The sequence below is a fragment of the Vulpes vulpes genome, chromosome 7, assembly GCF_048418805.1.
Source record: "Vulpes vulpes isolate BD-2025 chromosome 7, VulVul3, whole genome shotgun sequence".
NCBI classification, from domain to species: Eukaryota; Metazoa; Chordata; class Mammalia; order Carnivora; family Canidae; genus Vulpes; species Vulpes vulpes.
This window is the reverse complement of record NC_132786.1, coordinates 78,763,400-78,783,872: the sequence shown is the minus strand read 5'-3', so window position 1 is coordinate 78,783,872 and position 20,473 is coordinate 78,763,400. Positions and strand designations below refer to the sequence as shown.

General features: G+C 40.4%; 1 protein-coding gene across 20 annotated transcripts in view; it reads left to right on the top strand.

The window, feature by feature from the left end:
* The first annotated feature begins 4,009 nt into the window (after positions 1–4,009).
* ABCB4 (ATP binding cassette subfamily B member 4) overlaps positions 4,010–20,473 on the top strand; it is a 71,016-nt gene continuing 54,552 nt past the window's right edge. For 2 of the 20 annotated variants that reach the window (XR_012002648.1, XM_026018678.2), the window contains exons 1-7: positions 4,010–4,122; positions 4,251–4,336; positions 7,093–7,147; positions 10,615–10,765; positions 17,314–17,371; positions 18,777–18,968; positions 20,073–20,244. Coding sequence is in view for 4 of the 20 variants with exons in the window: in XM_026018678.2 (XP_025874463.2) it covers positions 4,257–4,336; positions 7,093–7,147; positions 10,615–10,765; positions 17,314–17,371; positions 18,777–18,968; positions 20,073–20,244 (708 nt within the window). In the remaining 16 variants the exon portion in view is untranslated. The other 18 variants (XM_072764152.1, XM_072764163.1, XM_072764155.1 and 15 more) reach the window with 15 other exon arrangements.

The window sequence follows — 20,473 nt, the reverse complement described above, 5'->3', positions numbered from 1 at the left end:
GCAGAACTGGAGGAAGAGAAGTGGTAAGATTCTAGAAAGGTTTTGAAGGTAGAGTCCATAGGACTTACTGACAGATGGAGTATGGAATGTGGAAGACAAAGGAGCATGCAAAATGACTCCAATGTTTTGGCTGAGCAACTGAATGGCTGGAGCTGCCAACTGAGAAGGAGCCTGTTTTCTTCTCAGGTTGAAGAAAGATCAAGAGTCAAGGTTGGAGATGTTAGATATTCCAACAGAGATGTCAAAGATACAGGCATATGTATGAGTCAGGAATTCAGGAGGGAGCTCTAGGCTAGAAATAATAATTTAGAAATTGTTGGATACAGGTGGTATTTAAAGCCATGAGAAGGACCCCTGGGTGGCTCAATGGTTAAGCATCTGCCTTCAGCTCAGGGCATGATTCTGGGGTCCTGGGATCAAGTCCCAAATTAAGCTTCCCTCAGGGAGCTTGCTTCTCCCTCTGCCTGTGTCTCTGCCTCTCTCTCTGTGTCTTTCAGGAATAAAAATAAAAATAATAATAATAAAGCCATGAGACTGGCTGAATTGACTGGTGGCAAATATGGGTGTGGACTTTGTTTCGTGGCAAGACCAGCCAGATGGTTTTGTGTTCTTCTTCAGCCATGTTCTGTAGCATGGTGTAGCCTTGCAGTAGTTGGATAATTTAAATTAGCCAGGATCATGGTTTTACCAAGTGAGATCAATAAAAAGAGAGGCAAGAGAGTTGCAGATATTTACAAGATGTGTTACGAAGGAAGAGAGTACATCAAGGAAGTCAGGAACAGTAAAAAGATGGTGGTGGGATCAATGGTTGGAGGTGTTTAACCATCTGATACACCTGACACATCTTCTCCATCCCCACTTCCCTGCCCTTGTTAACATGGTAGCTAAAAACCTCGTCTGGATTAGAGTTCTAGCTCTGTCAGTTATGAGATCTTGATTCTGTTCCACTTTAATTTTGTTAAGCCCTGTCCAAAACACATTGCCTTAATTGCTATGGCTTCATAGTAAAAGTCTTGATATTCAGTAAGGCAAATCCCCAAATAATTTATCAAAAAAAAAAAAAAAAAGGCAGAATACATTTTCAAAAAAAAAAAAAAAAAGTGAGGAAATACCTAAGTGTTCTTCAGGTTGAAGGAAAATGACCAGGATCATGACTCTGAGATGTAGGAAGAAATAAAGAGCAAGAAAAGGACAAATACATAGATAAATGTCAGTGAACGTTGACTCTATAAAGTAATAGCATTCTCATTAAGGGTCATAAGTGGATAGAGAAAATTAAAGTATTTGACAACAATAGTGTACAAGTCAGAGGTAGACAAATGAGATTTGAGAGCCATAAAATTTTTGCATGTTGTAGAAGAGTAAAAGGTAGCAATTGTTAATTGAAGATACTTGTTATAATCCTTAGAAAGGGTTTCACTTTCAATAGATAATAAGAGAATATATCCTTAATGAGCTAAGATAAATGAAACCAAAATAATAAAAATATTCAATAGATCCAAAAGAAGGTAAAAATTAACATTAAAGAAGAAAGATAAAATAAGTGGGACAAATGGAAAAGGTAAGATAGCAGAGTGGTGGAAAGACAATTCTGTATCAGTGAGAACAAAGGAGAGAAGTATCTCAAAATCCTACTTCAAAGAGAAAGTTAAGGTTTCTTACCGCCTGAGTGTCATTGAGAGCGTCATCCAGTTTATCGTGGCGGCTTAAATATGGGCTTTGAATGAGTGAATAACTGGATGGATGCACAAGTAGGGTTGCTTCATTGTTATCAAAAACATAAAAGGAGCCCTTAGGATTGGCTCTGATACAGGCACACAGAAACACAGTTATGTTGGCATGGCTTATCTCTCCACAAACACCCACTTGTCCTAGGTTCTCACTTCTGATCTGAGACACGGAAAACCCACAATAAGCACTTTTTCAGGAACAGGGTTGTGAGTTGACTTAGGCAAACACATCTCATTACTGGGTGTGTTTTGTTTGTTTGTTTGTTTCATGGTTTTAGCTCAGCAGCTTGCTACTTGCTTCAAGTGTCTGCCGTTTTACTTCACCAAGATTCTTGCACAGAAACTGCAGAGGCTATCATCCTTGTTGTCTACTGACTTATAACGTCCCCCGGTTACTACCAGGCCTTCTTTCAAACCAAGCAATTCCAATGACTTTAGTCCCAGAGTATTTTAAAACAGTGATCTGACCACCTGTTAGCCTTCTAAAGACAAGGACTTCTGGTTGATTCAAGAAAGAGAATCCTCATGGTGATGGTAGACTGGATAAAGGAGAACAAATATTTTGAAGGAAAAGTAACTCATGTAAGTTCATTTCTATCACCTAATTCAAGAATATGCCATAGTTTCAATCAACTCCCAGCATGTTCTTCAAGGCATCCTGTGATCTGTCAAGGCAACAGGTACCAGGCAGAGCAGGACGGAGAGTAGTGCATTTGCGAGTGAGGACCAGAGCAGCTGCCTCCACTTGTCCTTCCTCATCAACTTCTTCTGATCTTTTAACCATAATACTAGTTTATTAGGTGCTTCCTATGTACTGGGCACTCAGCATACATCATTTGTAATTCTAATAACTCCTCTGTCTTATAAGGATTCAGGGATTGAATCAAGAATAAATTCAGCCCAAGGCCAGACAGCTACTACACGGCAGAGGTGAGGTTCATAAGAGTGTCTACCCAACAACTCAGTTCCTGTGACACCTGGCACTGCTTTAAGGTTCTTGGGGAACCCAAGAAAGTCATGGGATGACTTTAGTACTAATAAGGCACAGCAGAAGGAAGGAACAGCAGGTAATCTGGCTACCTGATCAGGAGGAAAGCAGGCCATATTTGTTGAGCATATACTATGTTTTAGGTATGATACTAGATCCTTACTTTCTTGATTCACTTATTCCTGGCAGTAACCTGGAAAGGGAGTTGCCTTTATCCTGTTACTTACATAGGAGGAAACTGAAGCCCAGAGAAGTGAGCAGGGTTCACCTCACAGCGCTTACAGGATGTGAAGTTCCGGGTTTCAATCCCACTGGCTTCAAAGCCTTCATGATATATAGCTCCCTGTTTTAGATCCTTTCTTTTGAGGAAGAAAAGGAATCAGAAAGGGATGAGGGCAGCCGGGTGGCTCAGCGGTTCAGGCCGCCTTCAGCCCAGGGCGTGATCCTGGAGACCCAGGTTCAAGTCCCACATCGGGCTCCCTGCATGGAGCCTGCTTCTCCCTCTGCCTGTGTCTCTGCCTCTCTCTCTTCCTGTGTCTCTCATGAATAAATAAATAAAATCTTAAAAAAAAAAAAAAAAAAAGAAGGGACGAGAACGCCATACAGGGCACTGGGGTAGGCGCTCTCTGTAGAGACAACTTCGTGTAGGGAGAAGTCTGAGATCAGAGCAGGGAGGCAGCGGAGGGCCCTGGAGACTGGATTCTGGCCTCTCTGATGCAGCCTCAGGCAGGATTCAGCGTCTCTGGCATCAATTTATTTTTGTAAAAAAAAAAAAGAAAAGAAAAGAAAAAAAAGCGGATTTCAATTAGGAGATCCCTAACAGCCTTTCCAGCCCTAAAGTCCCGTGCCCCTCAGTATTAGAGCGCACCAGCGGGGTGCCTCTGTTGCAAGGAGCCTAACGTGGTGATGTGGTGATTCGGGGCGGCCTCCGGGGTGGTTGGGGTCCGGGGCCGCAGCGCCAGACCTGGGGACGCCCCCTGATTGTCGAGGGTCCGGAAACAGCCCCCCGCATGGGTGTCAAAAGAAAGCTGAGCGTGCAGAGCGGCCGTCCCTCCGGGGGCTCAGGTGGCCCGTCTGGCGAGGCTCTGCAGCGCGCAGGACTCCGGCCGGTCGCGGGCTCAGCGGCCCCGCGGGGCTGGCGGCTCGCCCGGGGCGGGGGCGGCGGGGGCGGCGGGGGCGGCGGAGGCGGCGGGGCGGCCGCTCGGGCACCCCTCCCCCTCCCCCTCCCCCTCCCCCTCCCCGGCCGCCGCAGGGCTGCACGCGGCGCCGCTCACCCCCCACCCCCCACCCCGCGGGGCGGCGGAGGGAGCGGGCGGCGGAGGCGTCTCCCGGCGCGCTGGGCGGGGGCGCTCCCACGGGCAAAGTCCGCGCGCGGCTGCTCCGCCACTCGGCCCCAGGTCCCAGGTGAGTCGCGCACAGCCCCGCGGCCGTGTGCGCCCGGCTCGCACCCCTCGGTTGCGGGAGGGGAGGAGGCTGGCTGCAGCCGAGCCGGGCCGGTGCGCCCCGACCTGAGGCTGTCGGTGTCTCCGCAGGTGCTCATGGATCTCGAGGCGGGAAGGAACGGCTCGGCGCGGCGCCCCAGGAGGGCGGAGGGCGACTCTGGACTGGGCGGCAGCAGGTACCGCGCCCGCAGGCCCCACGCTCCCACGCTCCCCGCGAGGCTTCAGGAGGGGGCAGGGGCTGTTGGCGCCTGGGTCTCGGAGGCTCCCCGGACGGTCCTGTCCAAGGTTCCGACTTTCCTCAAGGAGTGTCACTGAGGCTCCTTTTGGAACGGATTTGGAAGAAGAAGCTGCCTTTAAAAATGCCACTTCCCCCGACTCTGTGCGGGGTGATTCGATGAATGTCCGTGCCCTGTAACATTCCTCGCATTATTAGACTCAAAACTTTTACAGATTTTACAGCATCACCTGAGTTTTCGTGCTATAGAGCATCAACACCTGCTGTTGATGGCTGCGCCTTTTGAAGACTAGTGAAGCAGAAAAACAGCAGCCACCGCGGAAGCCCCCCTCCCCCAGTTCATTCCTCTTCCTCCTGTGCTATCCCCTCCCCACCCCCCTCTCCCAGCACCTCCTTGGTGGGCATTTCTCCCTTTGGGGCAGCGAGGTGGGGAGGAGGGCCTTGGGCAGCCTCCTCCTTCTGTAACCTGCGCTCCCCAATCAGGGTTTGTTCAGATGCAAGGGGAAAACCTCCAGGCTTCGCTTGCTTGCTCCTCGCTCTCTGTGGCTGTGCTCTTGGGTTCTCAGGGGCCCTTGGTAGCCGCACTTCACAGGCCGTGGTAGGGGCAGAAATGACCAGTCAACAGTGTGTGATTTTTGTTTCCTCTTTCAGTGTGGGAATAGTGAATCATTTTCGCCTTTAGCCTCACATAGTTTCTGAGGCTGTTCCGGTCTCTGAGTTCATGCCAGGCCATCCAGAACTAATTGACCTATGTCATCAAGTAATCACCCAGAGGAACACATTTGTCAGGTTCTGTAGTGTGTCCTCAAGCCGCAAGGGGCCTGAGTAACCAACTGAAAATATGCCTGTCTCATGTTTAAGAGTCTCATGCTCTACCGACTGAGCTAGCCGGGCACCTTTGTCTCATGTTTAAACTAAAGAATTATTTTAGTCTGTTAACTTCTTCATACCGTGATACTGCCTTATTCCTTCTAAAGATGGGTGGTATTCATTCATAGAAAATTTAGTTTGCCAAATAGAATTAGAAAACAGATGGATGGTATTATTTCTACCAGAAAAAAAAAATGGTTTTCATCAGCTGGGACTGACTGTGAATCTATAAATAGATGGCATTTTTATGAAGGCTATTTATGTATTGCGCTGGCTGAACATTTGATGAGTGCACAAAGGAGCTATCCCTGCAAAAGATGCAGTAATCCTCCAGAACCCAAAGGAGTTCTCAGAAGTGAAGTCCACAGCCTTGTATTGGAAACACCAGAGTACAGTTCAGAACAGAAATACAGAAAGTTAATAGTAGTAGGTTAAGACCATAGGATTATGAGAGTACATGTTGAGACTAATTTTTATTTTTTTAAAAAAGCACATGAAGCTTATTCATTCCAAGGAAGTCAAGGTCACTTCAGTTATTTGGGCAAATGGCAAGTTAGTTATATGCTAGTTCCATTCATACTGCTATATTGCCTATAGCACCTTCTTTTGAACATATTTAGTGGCAGATGTCTGTCCTTTGATTTTAACAAATGTTCTAAATAATTTGGGGTCAAGTCTTATGAACAAAACTTCATCACATACCTAAACTAAATAATTAACAAATGAAGCTAAATAAGAGCATTTAGGGTTAAAAAATTCTCTACCCTCGTGGAGTTTACATTATTGTATGGAGGACAGACATAAATAATACTGCAAAATAAGTAAGCTACAGCAAATGTTAAAGGTGATGAATACTATGGAAAATATTAAGGCTAAGGAAATCAGGAGTGCAAGGAGGAAGTAGTTTGCAATTTTCAATAGGTGGTTAAGATAGGTCCTAATAGGAAGACAGTACTTGAGCAAAGACTGGAAAAGCATGAGAGGAGAGAGCTGTGTGGGTGCCTGAGGGGACAGCATTCCTAGCAGAGGTATCTGACAATATAAAGACCCTGCTATGGAGATGTGTTTGGTGTGCTCACAGAACAGTAACAGCAGAGAGGTCAGGGTGGCTTGAAGCAAAGCAAACAGGAATAGGAGTAAGAAATATGGTCAGAGAGATAACAAGGAGACCGATCATATAGGGGCCAAAATCCAATGTAAGAATTTTGGCTTTTACTCTGAGAAAAATGGGAGCCATTGTAGGCTTTTGAGCAGAGGAGTAGCATAATATGACTTGAGCTTGTACATGATTGTATGGGTGCTGTGTTGAAGGTAAACTGAAGTTGGCATAATTGAAAATACAGAGACTAGGCAGGTATTCTCCCAGGCTCTTGGGATAGCAGTAAAAGTGATGAGTAGTGGTTGAATTCTAGATATATTGTGAATGTTGAGTCAACACGATTTCCTGACACCACTCCTACAGTCCTTCAGAACAGTAGACTTTACCCTATTTTTAGAACAATATATATATTTTTAGCAATAGAATAATTTAATTGTTTGGCAGATATTAACCTATGTATTTTCTTTCTGTGTGTGAGCTCTGCAAGGAAGGCAACCATCTCTCGTTAATCCAGATATCCTTGTAGTACCTTGGACAGTTACCTTGGCACCCGGTGATTGCCTTGCGATATTTGTTAAATTAGATAATTTGGACAATTTGTAGGTATCACTGTTTCATATTTGAAAATATTATAGCAGTTGGATGTGATAACTACTCAAGTTTATATTCAGTTGGCTATGAAACATTTGGTAACAGTTTTAAATTCAAACAAGTATGTTTCTTTACAGCTACCAAGACAAGAAAAAAATGAAGAGAACGAAGCTGATTGGATCATTAACTTTGGTAAGCTGTGAAATATTAAATATGAATAATTATTGTTTTCATTCAAATCTGGTGTCTTGAAACAATAGTTATGGAGTCAGTACTTTAAGATTGTCTTAGGTTGACGTCTTGTAGTCAATGGACCACATTCTCAAACTGGATGATAAAAGAGGTAGGGGATAGGCGAGCAGAGTAGAGCAGAGCTAGGACTTGTATTCATAGCACCTCACAAAATAACCAATCTCAGGAAAACACATCTTTATATTTATTTTTCTCACACACACACACACACATACACACACTACCACCATCACACCCTCCACTCACCCAATTTTGCTTAAAATAAGCTTTCATATAAAGAAAGTGATTATTAATTACAGAAATTTGGAAATAAGACATCTATGTTCACATTTGACTTCCAAGTAAATTGACTAAATATGGAAAAACTATTAGAGATCCTGACTATGTTTGACACAGTCGTAAGTCGATTCTGACTATGTACCACAATCTGCTGGTACAAGCCAAGCCAACACATTTTTTGGAAGAAATCTAATCTGTTTTTCATTTGTAATATGCCTCAGAGAGGTGGCCCAAGAAGATGTTTGCCTACTTTGAGTGAGTACGATTGATTTCGAACTATGACAGCCATTATTCTGTAGCAAAGAAGTTGGTATTAATTGGCACGTCAGCTGAAATAGCCAGCTTTGTAAGTAAATGGATGAAAAGACACCAAAACATCCTCAGTCTCAAGTATTGCTGCACATTTCTCATGTCACCACACCACCACATTTCATTCTCTTCTTCCTTATTGTGTGTTTATTTGAAAGTGTCAGAGTTAAAAAATCAATGCTTTAGAGAATAAATTATAAAACTAAATCTCTTTGGAATGCACATATTTTAAATTTGTCTCCTATAGCAAATAAGACACCACAAACCTTGATACAGAAACTTAATATGTTTAATCTGAACTTAAAATTTAAATTGAATTGAAATATAATCTTTTTTTTAAAAAAAGAAATATAATCTTTTATGCTTCTGAATAGATATTTTTACTCCTGAGATGGGTTCAGGACAAACCTGTTTCTAACAAGAATTAGAAATTCATTGTTTTGTTGAAAATCATTTAAAACAAATTTAAATTTGCTTAGGATATTGATGTGAAATTCTTATATTTTTAAATTTAAGCTTGGAGACAATGAAATTTTATTTAAGTAGCATGAAAAGCACTTAACATGATCCTCAATTTTACGTAAATGCTCACTATTGAGAACATGACATACTGACCTGATCCTGTGCTTGTATCTGTGGCCAGTAGACCCAAGTGCTCTATCTCCCTTCCCTCAGAGCCACTGAACCCTGGGAACACGAGTCCATTTTGTAGCAATTTTAGGGACACTTCTCCATTAGCTCTTGACTTTACCCACTCCCCTTGTTCTGCTCCAAGCTCTACCTGGCTTCTGACTCTTTTTCTCTTTTGGTGCACTTGCTTGCCCTGTATGTTTGAGGATGGAATTTGGCCTCTCCATACTGAACTTCTGGAACTCTGTGAGAACAGTTTGCACACCCCTCCTTCCCACTCAGTGTGTCTGACCTCAGACTGCCCTAGACTGTTGCCTCTGTTTGACTCACCCTCAGTTCTCAAAAATCCCACTCTGCCAAACCTGACTCATCACTCAGTCTCCTGATGACTATGTCTCATCCCCCAAAGGGGGCAGGGTGAGGGAAATGGGTAGAAGGAAAACAGGGTGACGGTGGGGTGGGGGTGGGCAATGGCTGGCTCAGTTGGTTAAGTGTCTGCCTTTGGCTCAAATCATGATCTCAGGATCCTGGAATGGAGCCCTGCATCAGGCTCCTTGCTCTGTGGGGAGTCTGCTTCTACTTCTCCAGCTTTGCTCCCTCTCCCTCTCCCTCTCTCTCTCACTCAAATAAAAAAAAAATCTTTTAAAAAAAGGAATAAATAAAAAAAGGGGATGCAAAGGACAGAGGGGAAGGTACAGAAATGGAAATATAAGAGAAGATAGATGTAATTTAGAAGACAGAAGAAGAAAGAAGACAGAGCCATAGAATGATCAATCAAAAATGTGAAAAAAAAGTGAGAAGTTAGGGCTAAAAAGACAGTGAGGGACAAAGCCTTTGGAATACTGTGACATTGATTGGCTGGTTAGTTCTTGGGTACTGTATGTGTCACTGTAACAACTGGTGTCAGCCTTCTAAGTGCTAGTACTAAGTACACTCTACATTGATAGTACTAAGTCCAAGACAGTTGGTGTGGCCCACCAGGCCTTTTATACCTCTTTCTAATCTTACCTTCCACACTGTGCGCTTCAGGACTTCCACTGCATGGAGTTACCTGAGTGCTGCATGCGGTCTCTAGGCACCTTGCTGTGCTAAGCCGAAACACCTCCACTTTATCAGGACTCCGCATTTCTTCTTCAGCGACTTCTCCCTTATCTTCCAGATTCTGCAGTGAGCATTTTCTCCTTAAGTATGTCTTCCCTAAAGTACACATGTAGGCACTCCGTAATGTTTTTTCATTTCGCGTCTGAACTGCCTTTTCAAAGCTAACTTAAACCTCCTAAAGGGAACCTATCCATAAGACTCAGGGGATCTGTTTCCTCCCTATTTGTAATTCTCCCTCTGAAATATTTTGAATGTTGTTTTAAAGGATGTGATGTGTAGGTGCATGTGTGTGTACTTAATGTTTACTCCAAGCTGTTTTTAACTCTAAGTAGCTCTAGAAGATCCAACAGTATTTCTTAATAGAACTAAACTTTAATCCTCTCTGGTTATATTGATGTCATTCAACCAAAGAAGATACTGATGAAATGGAATCAGATTGATTTCTTCACAGGATATAAAATAAATAGAATCACAAAAGTAATCTGTCAATAATTTGGGTTGAAATCCTCCTTCTTCCCTATTACATTTATCTGCAACTACTGACCTTAAATAAAAAGTACTGACCTTAAATAAAGAGTACTGACCTTAGGGGCGCCTGGGTAGTACAGTCGGTTAAGTGTCTGACTGTTGGTTTCGGCTCAGGTCATGACTTCAGGGTCCTGGGATTGAACCCAACATCCAACTCCACACTCAGTGGAGAGTCTGCTTGAGGATTCTCTCTCTCCCTCTGCCTCTCCCCACTGCTCACTCTCACTTGCTTGCTCTCTGTCTTTAAACTAAATAGGGTGGCTATTCGCTCAATGGTTGAGCATCTGTCTTTGGCTCAGGGTGTTGATCCCTGGGTCCTAGGATCTAGTTCCAAGTCAGGCTCCCCATAGGGAGCCTGCTTTTCCCTCTGCCTATGTCTCTGCCTCTCTCTGTGTCTTTCATGAATAAATAAATAAAATCTTAAAAAAATAAAATAAATAGATAAATCTTTTTTAAAAAGTACTGACATTAAATAAAAATCCAAAAAACATATAATTTTGGGGAAGGAAAAATTCTTTCCCATGAAGTATTTTTTTATTTCCTTTTTTTTTATTTTTTAGTTTAGATATTCTGACTGGCAGGATAAATTATTGATGTCCCTGGGCACTATCATGGCCATAGCTCATGGATCAGGTCTCCCCCTCATGATGATCGTTTTTGGACAAATGACTGACAAATTTGTGGATACTGCAGGAAACTTCTCCTTTCCAGGTAAGCATTTGTCTATTTTTTTTAAACATCCATTGTACTCTTTAAACTGGATGAAAGATTAGAAGTTGATTTTGCTATTCCTCATCTACTTGTTTAATGGTTTGCACTTCTAGATGACTCCAGATATAAGAAGTTATAAAATTATCAGAAAATTCCTCAAATACTCATTTATATTTCAACAAATAGGTATATTTGTTTGACTTTTAAGACAGAATGAGGAAATATACAGGAAGCTCTGCATCTAAAAAAGCAGGGAAGTCCCTCTACTTGAGGACGGTGGAACCATACTTGAATATGTCTGTGCAATGTCCATCTCTTTGGTGATGACTAACACATCTGAAAAGACCCCAGTTAGCATGGGAGTACTTCTCAGCTATCCTCAGCTTGTAAATCTGTTTCTTGTTTTCTATTTTCTCTCCTTCCACCCCTTTTGTTAAAAGTATATTCATTTTCTGTGTCTAATTTGTGGATCAACCAGGTTGACTGGAACTTGGTATAACACTTCATTAAAGAGTCGGTGTTTTCAGTATGAGAATGATGTGTTTTGAAACTCACACAGAGGAGTGTAATTACTGAAGAGCCAGAGGAGTCCCATAAGTTAATGTTCTCTGTAAGAGGGTCTGTGGCAAGAGCACTGGAGTCAGGTTCCAGTGGACAGTTATGTTCATATTAGATAAAACACAGAAGGGAATATTTTGGTGCTTTCTACCAGACCTGATGGCCTAGTTCCTCCCAAGAGACCTTGTGGGTATAAGGCTGGAGAAGATGAAGTGAAGTTTTATTGGTACACAGATGGTGAAATATAAGGGGAAAAAACTGATAAAGGAAAGGCAGCCTACAGAGCAGATATTTGAGAAAAAGTGGACTCTATCATTTAGATCAATAAGGGTTTTCAGTGTCTACTGATTGAGAGCTACATGTTTGGTTAGCATTGTAGAGCTTAAGTGTAATTACCTAAGAGAGTATGATTGCTTGATTCAGCAATAGGGTCTGTTTACATAAATATTAATATCTTTTAGAAATCCAGTAAATGTGCCTTTTTTTCAAAATGATTTTTATCTATTTGAGAGAGAGAGAGAGAGAGATCAGGTGTGGGGAGGGAGAGAAACAAGCAGACTCTTCACTGAATGCGAGCCTGAAGCAGGGCTTGTTCTCATGACCCTGAGATCATGACCTGAGCTGAAATCAGGAATAAAATTAACTGACTGAGCCACCCAGGTGTCTTGTCTTTTGGATAATTAAAACAAGATCCTACAAAAACACAATTTATGTTCTAATACTATTGTTTCTGAGAAGAATCTCTTTCTTATAAAATAATAATAATGGTAATTTATCACATTTATTATCTGGTAGGTCCTATTTCACTTAACCTTCATAAAACCAATCCTACACAGCAGGTAATATTATCCTCTGTGACATATGAGGAACCTGAGGCTTGGAGAGGATAAAGACCTTGTCCTGAGTTACACAGTTGGTGGGGGTCAGGACAGAGTTCAAACCAGGGCCTTTCTGCTATCCAAACAATGCTCAGGACTATAGACATTATATTCCCAATGTAAATGATTATGTTTTCTCTTAAAAACAAAAATGAGGGGAGGGGCGCCTGCGTGGTGCAGTCGGTTGTGTCTGCCTTCAGCTCAGGTCCTGGGATAGAGCCTGGTGTCAGGTACCTTGCTCAAGGGGGAACCTGCCTCTGCCCCTCCTCCTGCTTGTATGTTCTTTTCCTTTCTCACTTGCTTGCTCTCTTAAATAAATAAATAACATCTTTTAAGAACACACACACAAAAAATGGGTTTGGAAGATTTAAATAGATTACTTTGCTTGACCAGTGACCAAAATTTTATCACAAACACTATAAAGGTAAAATTGGAGCAAGATAGGATAATTTAAAAAGTCTTTAAGGGAATAAGGGGCAGGGATTTTCTATTTGTTTTCCTTTTACTTCTTAGAAGATCTTTAGCTCTATTATGTGTTTATATATATAGCAGGATAATCCATATATATATATGGATTCGGACATGTCAATCAAAAATTAATTTCAATTTAGGGTTAAAAAATAGATTAAGGGATGAATGGCTAAACAAAAGGAAGGGAATCCTAACATGCTACGACATGCATAAACCTTGAATAAGTCAGTCACGAAAGAGACAAATACTGTATGACTCCACTTATATAAAGTATCTGAAGTAGTCAAATTCACAGAAGTAGAAAGTAGAATAGAGGCTGCCAGGGCTGGGGGGAGGGGAAAATAGGAAGTTGCTGTTTGATGGGCATAGAGTTTCAGTTTTACAAGATGAAAAAGTTCTGGAGATTGTACAACAGTGTGACTATACTTAACACTACTGAACTGTACACTTTAAAGTGGTTAAGATGGTAAATGTTATTTTTCAACTAAAATTTTTTTAATTAGGTTAAATAATGTCACACACTTAGCACAGAAGAGCTAGCATTTGGACCAATTTTATGAGTCTTGTTTTTTTTTACTAACACCAAAATAATTCCACACATTTCTTATTTGGAACAGTGTGTTTCTAATTATGCAACCAAATAGCTTTGAAGCTGGGCATGGCAGATGAGTATCATGTTCTGTGTGCCCAGGGCCAAATCCAAGGTCTCTCTGGGGAATGGCACGAACAAGTCACTTACAAACCTGTGATTGCTGGATCAATAAACTCACCAGAGTTGCCAACTCAGTTTCTGTAACCTCCAGATGAAATTACCATTGGTTTTCTATAGCTACATTTGTCATTAGGCCTATAGGCTTAGAGGATTTGTGATGGGAAGTCCCTCAAATGTTACTAATTTCCAATGTCCACTCTTTAGTAGTTTGTAAAGATAATATTGTCATACCTCTTTGGAGAAAGGGAAATCTTTAAATTTCCTACTCAGTCTAAAACCAGAGAGCTCACTGGTATGTAAAGAATTGTAGAGTTTAGCAAAAAGCATGAAAGTTGAGAGAATATCAGGTACTTAGCTGTACTTAGCCTGAGCAGAGCTCACTTGCTCATCTTGTAGAGATGATGCTTATTCAAAGTCTGTTTTTTAGAATTGTTAGGCTCTTGGACAGCTACACTTAATGGGAGCCAAATAGGGGATGTTAAAAGAAAAAAAAAGGTTTAAATTCCAAGAGGGCTTGACAGTAAATGATTGTGAACAGAGCACATCCTTGTCAACAGCATAAAGCTACTTGGTGGCAAAGTTTGTTCTCTCACAATGAAACAGTTGTACAGAAACTATGCACATTCTACATCTAAAACTTCAAGGACAGACTCAGAGGAGACATTTTTTTTTTATGCAGAGTATCAGGAACTTGATCTATTTCATGTCAAGTCTATGTGACTGTAATATCTAGAAAATTCTGTAGAGAGATCAATACACCCTGCATGCCTTTGCATTGCTACATGATTGAGAGGAAGAGCCATATTGGAGACCCTGGTTACCTTAACTAACTACATATACGGCCTGTGTTACCTGAACAAACACTTTATTTTGTGCTGTACATTTCCATGAGATAAGAGAAGTTCTAGGTGGAATTAAGGAAAACAGACATTGGTCTGAGACTTAAAAATGACAGGACTCTCTGTGTCATGTATCCCTAGGTAATACCTAAGATAGGCAGTTACTTAGGCCCTTCACTTACCAGCTGTATGACCTTGGGCAAGTTACTTAACCTTTGTAATTCTTACTGTGCTTATCTTTAAAAAGTGATCGAAGACTTACTGATAGAATTAAATGAGATGATTTATGTAAAGCATCTGGAATATAGTATAGTAAATGATCAATAAATATTGGGGAGAATTAGATGTAAAAACTTGGAAATGAAACAACCACTCTAAAATTCTGTTTCTTCATCCATAAAAGGAATGGATTTTATGGAAGCTCTCTAAAATGAAGAGGCAGCTTCAAGAATTCTCCATTTCCTTGTTCTGGGAAGCATTCAGGTAGACCAGAGTGAGACTTCTCCATCCTAGCACATTAGAATCAAGTGAGGATACTTTTAAGAAATGTGATTCTCTAGACTCAGCCGAAAGTTCTGATTTAACTGTTCTTGCATGGGAGCCTGGGCAGGTGTATTTTTTCAAGCTCTACATGTGAGTCTAACAGGCAAAATAGCATTGAGAACCCCTGAACCAGATAACTTAGTGATTGTTTATGAGACTGAGCTATAATAAGTAGCATCTGAGAAGACTAGGCCTTGGCCCTTTCAAATCTAGAGTCCCATAGATTACTAAGCCTAGAATTCCAGATCTAGGACCCCATAAGATGTCCAGATCTAGAGTCCCATGAGATTTCCTGATCTAGAACTCCAAATCTAGAGTCCCATGATTTTTCTGAGAACACACCTGACTTATGTTAGTCCTTGGGCAGTAGAAGCTCTCCTAGGAGCCCCTGGGTTACTAACTCAGACCTGGATTGCCATTCTTTGCTTGGACTCTGAGGAAGGAGCATTTCAGATTTTCAATGTCCGTAGATTCTTATTTCCTAGGAGGAAGGATCAGTCTGAGTTATAATCATTGAGAGAATTGGAACATTTGAAGTAGGCATTGAAGGAGAGCAAAATTCGTTTCAGATTCTGCCTGATTTTTAAGTTCTGAGGGAAAACTAGCACTGTACACATATATGTCGAGTTTTCTCAAGATTTGAACAATGATTTCCACCATTACCAAGGTTTAGGGAGCTTGTCTGCCTCTAATTCCAAATACCGTTCCCATTTGGCATCTCAAAGCTGCCATATTTAAGAACTCAGGGAAGAATTGAGCATATACAACTGACCTGATAAAAACAGAAGTAAAATAGGATCTGATAGCTGATGGAGAGCTAGATTAATAAGTGGAAACACTCTACTGTGAACATCAGCAGAAGTTACAGTTTTGAGGGAGAAATTATGCCACAGGCAGGGCCACCTGCTGGGTAATTAATCCTGACAGTAGTTTAAGTCTTAAATACATCTTGACCTTAGCCCACTTTAGAAGAAGATAAAGAAGATACACCACAACCATAATACATGACTACTGGGTTATCTACATGTGATAAGTGAACAAAGACTAACTTCTGTCCTAGCATCATAGTAAATGGGAATTACCTATGCTGGTATGTTTTCTCAACAAATGCTGTGGTGATATTTTGTCCTATTATTTTGACATGGGCTGTTTCCTTTATATTTTTTCACTTTGTGTTTTTTTATTTTTAAAAAATATTTTATTTATTTATTTGAGAGAGAGGGTGAGCGGAGGGGCCAAAGGGAGAGGGAGGAGCAGACTCCTCGCTGAGCGGGTTGCCTTATGCAGTGTGGGTGAAGGAGGGCTCCATCCCAGGACCCCAGAATCATGACCTGATTCAAAGGTAGATGTGTAACTGAGCCACCCATGTGCCCCTTTGTGTTTTTTAAAAAGTGAAAAGAAGTCATTACCACATGTAACAATTAGTGTAGTATGAAGCTAGAAGCTCTATGTATAGTGTTAGGACCCTCAGCCTACTTGCTAACTGTGTGACTTTGGAGAAGTTACTTTATCACTCTGTGCCTCGATTTCCTCATCTGTGAAATGAGGATTCTTTTTTAAAAAAACATATTTTATTTATTTATTCATGAGAGACACAGAGAGAGTCAGAGACACAGGCAGAGGGAAAAGCAGGGTCCACACAGGGAGCCCGATACAGGACTCGATCGCGGGACCCTAGGATCATGCCCTGGGACCAAGGCAGGTGCTAAACCACTGAGCCACCCAGAGATCCCCAGAAATGGGGATTCTTAAAACAGTCCTACCCCATAGGGTTGTGATAAAAATCAAATGAATGAATACATGTAAGTTGTTCAGAACAGAACCTGGCAGATAATAAATACTAAATACATGCTAGCTTTTATTAAAACAGGAATGACACATAGGCATTTTTATCAAATTAGTTCAAATTAATAGACAATATATTTCCTTCCAATAAATACTGCTTTAAAAATACCAGAATACAGTTTTGCCAGCAAACAGGGTGTGGAATGCACATGATGACAAATTGTCAGTGATCCACTGTTTCATCTTTAAATAACTCACTTATCTTCCTTGTCTCTAATCTTCTCTCCTTTACAATGCATGTAAGTCAGACTTTTATTCCTCATGTTAAAAGGAAGCATGTAGGGAAAACACACATATATTAAAATAAAATGAACAGAAACAATTATCTGTAAAGTGCTTTTAACCATAAGAAAAGCGCCTCTTACATCTTGTATTTCTATTGAGACTATTACCATTTCTTTTTTCCTCCTCTGCCTTGTATATGCTCTGTATGCCCTCCATCAGCTCCTCTCTGCTGCCTTAGGAAGCTGCTTTGCTAAAGGCCTGAGACTGCCAGGGTCAGGGATGAACCTAGGGGGGCTATCTCTCTCCATCCTGGGCCTGGATATTCTCCACCTAAACCCTTGGACTTTTTATTTGAGTAAAGTGAAAAGAATTCATTGAGGTTGAAAGGAAAAAAAGATTCTTAAAACCTAGTAACACCTATTAATAGTTCAGCCTTTCAAAAATGTCTTATTTTTGTTTTGTTTTGTTTTCATTTAGTGAATTTTTCATTATCAATGCTAAATCCAGGCAGAATTCTGGAAGAAGAAATGACTAGGTAATTGACTAATACATATATATATTTGTAGGTATTATACATATAAATATACGTATTTTATATGTAAATATTTATGATGTACTTTTAGAAATGTTTTATTTGAGAATAATTGCAAACTTACAGAGAATTATAAGAATATACAAAGATCTATGTATAGTCTTAACCTTTTATTATATTCTTTGAACCATTGTTATAATTTTTTTAAGATTTATTTATTTTAGAGGTGGGGGTGGAGAGAGAAAGCGTGAGCAGGGTATGGGCAGAGGGAGAGGGAGAGGGAGAGAGAGAATCTCAAGTAGACTCCGTGCTGAGCATGAAGCCTGACTGGGGCTCCATCCCAGGACCCTGAGATCATGACCTGAGCCTAAACTGAGTCAGCAGCCTAATGGACTGAGCCACCCAGGGGCCCCTGACCTATTCCTATCACTTACACCTACCTCCCTCACCTTTGGCATCTGAAGTAACTATCATACATCATCATGGCCCTTTACTCATAAATACTCAATATGTTGCCTCAGCATAGGATACTCTCTTCATAACCACAGCACAGTTATCAATTTCAATAAATTTAATATTGAGACAGTACTTTGATCTAATCTACCATCTGTATTCCAATTTTGTTAGTTGATCCAATAATATGCTTTGTGGCATTTCCCCTTCCTTCAGCCTTCTTAATAGAAATCTCAAAAGCCTGTAACATAATGTATGTATGTTTACTTATCAATTAATGTTGCTGATTTAAACAAGCTCTATCTGTATGCTCCTGCAGGCCTTGGTAAAATTATATAAAATGTCTTTGAAAGTATCAAAACTGAGTAAGGATACAGACTTTGCTCTAATTTACCTAAGACATTACTCAAAGTTAGTTTGAATTTATGACATTTTTAGCATACTATTAAATTTTTTTTTAATTCTGCTGAAGAAAAAGAGGATTTGTTTGGTTTTTGTGTGTGTGAGGGGGTTCTTTCTATAAACAATACAAGAAAATTTACTCTAAGAACTGTTTCACATGCTTGATCTTATTCCTATGCTTGTAATATGTGAATAGTAATGAACTTTTTCAATACAATAAGATATGCAAGTCTAGGATCTTAATTATAAAAGAAGAATCACAATGTATGTACAAATGGTCATTATCAGTTTTTAGATGATTCATTAACACCATTATTTTTTGCAGTTAACCACAAAAAAGTACCTGTCTTCTTTGGCTAATAATTCAAGTAAATGGATTTGCCATCATCCTCTTATAATTTAAGAAAAGAGAAAAAAATTTTAATGGGTATTTGTTATGATGTCCTACACAATCTAAACGATTTCAATAAACTTAATTCCCAATTCTGAAAATTCTTCCTGAAAGAGATGAATAAAGAACAATATTTAAAAGAAACTTTCTAATTATTTCCAGGTATGCATATTATTACTCAGGATTAGGTGCTGGAGTTCTCGTTGCTGCCTATATACAAGTTTCATTTTGGACTCTGGCAGCCGGCCGACAGATCAGGAAAATTAGACAGGAGTTTTTTCATGCTATTCTACGACAAGAAATAGGCTGGTTTGATGTCAATGACACCACTGAACTTAACACACGGTTAACAGAGTAAGTGTATCATTTATGTCATACTTTTGTAATGAAATTAACCACTAACTATATGAAAAATTGTCATGGTTAGATTTTAAATTTAAAAAATTACTAAATCAAACACTTGATATGTATTGGGAATAGATCATCCGACAGCCATTTCTAGCGTTTACAGCCTGTGCCACCATGTATTTTCCTTATCTGTTAGTTTTTTTCTCCTCAGTGATTTAGTTGGTTAATTTGAAACTGAGCTCACATCTTATATTTGTTTACCTCTCTGTGGAGCTTAGTACAGGTCCTGACTATGATCCTGATGTTATACATTCAATTAAGATGGTTGAATGAATGAGTAAATGTGTGAATGAAGGCACAGTGAGATTTGTCTTAGTAATTGTTGGCTCTTCACTTATTTAACAAATATTTGAGGGCCTATTTATTATACACGATTCTAGATGTTTATGATATACCAGTGAACAAGACAAAGATCTCTGTCCCCAAGTTGTTTACTTTCTAGCAGGGGGAAATAGATGACAATCTTTTTCTTACGGGAGTTCCTGGCAAGAGTAGTGAGCAAATGAAATACAAAAAAAAAATCAGAGAAGGTCAAGGCATTTAGGACCTGGTTGACCTCGCTAAGGACTTCAGCTTTGACTTGCAGTGAAATGGGCAGCCACTTGAAGTTTTGATCTGAGAAGTAACATGTTCAGACTTCCATTTTCAAAGGATCACACAGGCTGCTGTATTGAGAATAGAGTGGGTTGAGAGTAGGGCCAAGGGTAGAAGCCAGTAGCCCTTCCCTATGACTGTTGCAATGCACTTCCTAACCCCTACTTTTAAACCAACTGACTCACACATTCAAAATGTTAATGCTTCTTGAATAGAATTGACTAATTTAATAGCATCAACTTTAATGATAGGAACTTCTTAGAAGCATGAACTGAACCTGAATTTCTTCCTTTGTACAGTATTTAGGTGGGGGAAAGTACCATTCAAGAGGCTAAGACTGTGAACGAGGCTTGCAGTAGTGTGAATGAGTTTTACCTGTGTGTTTGTCAGATGTCTACTTCTACTTTCTAACTGGAGACCTCCTGCCTGTAACCACTTAGGTGTGATCTTTTTTAGTGACATCTCCAAAATCAGTGAAGGAATTGGTGACAAGGTTGGAATGTTCTTTCAAGCAGTAGCCACGTTTTTTGCAGGATTCATAGTAGGGTTCGTTAGAGGATGGAAGCTCACCCTTGTGATAATGGCCATCAGCCCTATTCTGGGACTCTCTGCAGCTGTTTGGGCAAAGGTGTGTGAAACGGGAACATTTTCACATGTGTTAGCCGGCACATACGAGAGTTATTTTCAACATGCAGGGTTCTGATTCTTACAGTTGTGCAGGTCTGTGTTACATGTCAGTTGAAACCACATTTAAAAGCATGTTGTGAATGCTGTAATAAAGAAATTTATTTTTAAGATGATTTAAAATGTCAGCTATTACCTCAATTGTAGATTTTTTTTGCACTGCTATTATTTCT